Source organism: Morone saxatilis, unplaced genomic scaffold, assembly GCF_004916995.1.
Source record: "Morone saxatilis isolate NCDOM2014 unplaced genomic scaffold, NCSU_SB_2.0 Contig8, whole genome shotgun sequence".
Taxonomy (NCBI): Eukaryota; Metazoa; Chordata; class Actinopteri; family Moronidae; genus Morone; species Morone saxatilis.
This window is the reverse complement of record NW_023340257.1, coordinates 24944947-24949507: the sequence shown is the minus strand read 5'-3', so window position 1 is coordinate 24949507 and position 4561 is coordinate 24944947. Positions and strand designations below refer to the sequence as shown.

Below are 4561 nucleotides of genomic sequence, written 5' to 3'. Positions count from 1 at the left end.
TGATAGAAAGATGTCAGAACACACCGTGCATCAGTTTGTTGTTCTGGCTTAGTGGTATATATGTACTCTTGGCTTCACACAACAAACTACACTGAACTTCATATTTAAAAGGTTGGAATGAGACCTGGTAGTCAGAGAGGAATCAGTCGACTGGGAGAATCTGTAACTCATCTAAGAGTCCAAATCACAAATATTTTGAGATACAAAAGAAAGATTTCATATCCAAATTGTGTTCTGTGTGTTCTCAAAGAACTCTTTAGTCAAGGGATGCCACCAGATAAACTTCCTGTTGGACATATTGATGAAGTAACTGTCTGCTACTAAAAGCTTCAATGCTAGAAATGTGTGAAATGAGTCAAAGCTCACCACATAAATTCAAGTGTATCTGAATAAGGAGCTGCAAGAACCTGTAATACTTCCCCCTCTTGTACATTTCCCTGTCCTATTATGTTGCTTACTCGTCATTTTTCTGTTTCTTGTATGTTTAATTTATGTAAAAATGAAGCTGAAGACACTTACTGATTAAAATTTGGATAAGATATATGTACGATACTGAAACTATTCTGTCAGCTGTGAACATTCAGTGTACTTTAAAGTAAACAGCAGAATGAATCAGCACCTTCACTGAGTATCTGCTGTTGCTGCAGTCAGCACAGTTAAACTGCATCAAAATAAATGTTTATTTTCCATCTCTGCAGCTCAGGGTCTTACAGGTCTGACGGGTTAAACAGGTTCAACCACATGCATCTTCCAGGGGCTGAGGTCAGAGACAAGGTCACACTGCTGCTTTTCCCCCCTGTAATGTTCGGTTGTTGCCTTATTTGGGAGGAAGAAGATAGGAAATGCTTTGAGTTTGTCCTGAGCCTCATTTGAATAACCTGCCCCCGCCCTTTCCTATGCTGCTGCACCGTCACTCACACACCATACAGCCATGTTAGGTCTGATGAGTCACATGCCAGGCGGTGAGAGGTTGTTACCAAATACAGTCATACACTGAACATCACATGACTATCTGCTGTCTTCCCCTTTCAGATGCCAACGTACAGTACACCACACTGATTTCTTATATTACAGCTGAGATTATGTTTGACTTTATTACTTAAACCCAAATATTTCCAGCACTGCTGTTACATTTACTCTTTGTTTAATTTAATATACAGGATATTGAAATCAGGCCACCATACATCATGGCTGATATCCTTGTGATCCAGCATGAAGACACAAAGACCTTTGCTGTCAACTTCTTTACTGTATTTAAGTATTTCATTCTGATGATTTTGACTTATATTTGTCTTTCAGGGTTGATTTTCAGAGAAAACAGCACACTGATGCATTAAAATGTTCCCAGCAGCACATGAGTGCAGTGTAATAATTATGGCATAAATGGCAGATATTGAATAGACAAAAAAACAACAATATGATTGTTCTGTTTAATAAATCAAGAGACATGAGGCAGAATCATTTTTACTAAACAATGTTTTATTAGGAAATGTAAAAAACAGAAATCCCACAGTAAACTTGAGATCAAATGCCAAATATGAAACAACAGATACATTTTATGACTACTGGAGCAATTTACTGATATAAATAATCTGACGGAACAAACGAATGAAAAGACATACGTTTGCTGGGCTTGTATGTGTGTGTAAAACTTTCCTGAGCGCCGGCGTGACGCGTTTACTTTGATCCAAAGTAGTCGACGACGCCGTTGCCTTTGCGACCGTCAAAGAAGAAAAAGTTCCGGTGTGGAGCGTCTCTTTGAGAGAGAGCCTGAAGGGGAAAGACACAGGGAAGTTACACTCAACAGCGTGTAATAATACAAAAGTTAAACCTCTTTAAGTTCATATATGTTCAAGTAACCAGTCAGAAAGGGGAAATTCTTAAAAGGTGACTCCAAGAAAGTTCAATGTACTTCCCAGTAGGAGCAGAAAGAACCATTTTAATGCCAGTTTATTAAGAGCTCACAGACCCAGACAAACATGTCTGTCACACTTCAGTTGTCAGTGGTTCAGTCCATAAGGTGAGTTTAATTTTCTCTGTGAGTGAAGTCAGTCAGATTCAACCGGCGAGACATCAGTCGACCAGTTACAGCGAGTTTCATCATCATAGAGTCTGCAGCTTGGCCTTGTGCCAATATAATGCCGTCTGAGTCTGAACTGTCCCTCCACACCCCCCCACACACACACACACACACAGACACACACAGACACACACAGACACACAACGACACACACAGACACACACAGACACACACAGACACACACAGACACACACAGACACACACTCTCTTTCTCTCTCTTCTCTCTCTTACCCTGACCTGAACTCCCGTTTACCTCAGCCGCAGGTCAACTTGCACACAACTCAGAAGAAAAAGGAAATCTACTGAGGCTGTAAGGTGAAAGCTTATTCAGGTCATGCACTTGGAAAAGTTCTCTATATTTGCGTGTTAGACTTTGTGCATTAAATATTATTAGTGTTTTTATCTGTGTGATGAATCTTAATGACTATAAAAGACCTTAGTTACCATATTCTTTGAATTTCCCCTACGCGGGGATCAATAAAGGAGCATCTTATCTTATCTCACTCCGTCCCATCAGAGGAAATTAATGAACTTACACATCAAGGCTGGTTTTTAAAATCTAATTTAAGGATTTTTTCTAATAATTATATTTCAATATAGTAAAAATAATAATAATAATTAATAATAATATAATAATAATAATAATAATAATAATAATAATAATAATGTAATTTCTGCAGAATTTAAACAAAAACAAAGTCACCAAATTCAATCAGACACATTTTGTGGTAAAATAAGACGCATTTTAAGACGTATTTGTTACTGAAGAGCTTGTCAATGCAAACATTTATGGTGAAACCACGTAGAAACCAAGGAATGGATGATTGATCTGTACATCAGTGACTGGATTATCATCACTTTGATAAGATTTATCTTTCCTTAGACAGTTTTGGCATTTAAAAAAAAAAACTGTACTGATTCGCCCGAGGAGATAAAGACGACACTGAGCTGTCTGTGTGTCGGGCATATAAAGATACAAACATTATTAGTGACCTTGTGATGTGTTTCCATTTATACTGTTCATATACATATATTTATTTATATATCTATACATTTACTTATACTTGTCAGCCAGCTGTTTTGTGATCTTTAATAGTTTATTACTCAACTGTAAAACATTCTTCCACACTACACAGCTTTGTCTCAACCCTAATAATATAGATAATATCACTAACAGTCAGACTTCAACTATAATCTGTGTGTGTGTGTGTCTCCAGTGTTCAGTCATATGTTTTCCATTAGATTTCCTACCAGTGGTCCCATTATGTTCCTTTGTGTTGCATTATCAATGTGTTTATTATGTTGTTCAGCTGGAGGACAGTTTAAAATCATATCTTTCTGAGAGTCTGCTGCCAGAGCGTCACACTGGGTTTCACTGTGGTCACAGTGAAATCACTTCTGCACACAGAAGAGTCGCTGCCGTTTTTCTGAAGCTGATCCAGAAACCAGCTGAGTGGCCACCTGTCAGCTGACTGACTCTCACACACACACGCCACACTTCATCATTTACTACAGCAGAGTGAGTATTGTAAGATGCATCACGGTCGATAACATGAACAGAGTGTTTCCTAATGTTTACATCCTTACCTTGACAACTTCCTGTCCCAGAACTCCCCCCACGACAGCGCACACTGGAGACATCTCAGAGAAGCAGTAGCTGCGGACAAACAATACAAGGAAACACGTTACCACTCTGACCAAATAGAAAGTGTGATGTTAAGGAACTGAGAAACTGAGAAAGTTACCGTCTCCATAGCCAGTAAGGCAAAAAAAAAAAATCTCCATCTGGAGCTCTGTTAGTGTGCCAGCTGATTTATGTGTTGTGCTGTCTGACGATGCCGCCGACAGAGTTGAACTAAACACCTTTTCACTGACAGTGGACGGATGTTTGAGTAAATCACAGTCGGCAATCGCCCCCTCCCACAGATGAAGGTAGACTGTGTAATTAGTTAGGCCACAGACTTTGGTAATGTTATTTTTGCCCAAACTTCCTCTCTTCGACCTCCACAATGTGCATCTGAAAGTGTGGTAATTAAACCCGAACCTGCATTATTTAGCTCCTGATTATTAACTGACACACTGTATGATCCATGAAATGAGCAACCTGTGAGGAACTACTGGCAGTGGGTTTAATGCTGGGTGTGACGCAGTGAGAAGACACTGTTCATTAAACAACAACAGCGGAAGTTGCAGATTCCAACTAACTGAACACTGCTCACATCTGTATTTGACGACCTGGGAATGAGAACGGGCTGTGAGGTGTGTAGGAGGAACTAGTGTGGTGGAGAATCTTACAAAAGGCCCCATCTAGAGCAAGTGTTTGTCTGTTCTCGGCTACTGAAGCGGTTCAACGTGGCGGACTCCAAGAAGGCATTTCTTTGAAAGTGTTTGTCATTTTCTAAACAGTTTCTAAAGAAAACTTCCCAGATGGCTGTGATGGTTCTGGTGTGTCAGGTGAGCTGATAACAGTACAGGCCTGTT

At 39.6% G+C, this 4561-nt stretch overlaps 1 protein-coding gene across 1 annotated transcript in view; it reads right to left on the bottom strand.

Moving 5' to 3' along the window:
• Positions 1 to 1458: 1458 nt before the first annotated feature.
• Positions 1459 to 4561, bottom strand: part of sae1 (SUMO1 activating enzyme subunit 1) — a 13687-nt gene continuing 10584 nt past the window's right edge. Inside the window, 2 exon segments of the mRNA XM_035680611.1 lie at positions 1459 to 1770; positions 3668 to 3737. Coding sequence (XP_035536504.1) covers positions 1678 to 1770; positions 3668 to 3737 — 163 coding nt within the window. The 3' untranslated portion in view covers positions 1459 to 1677.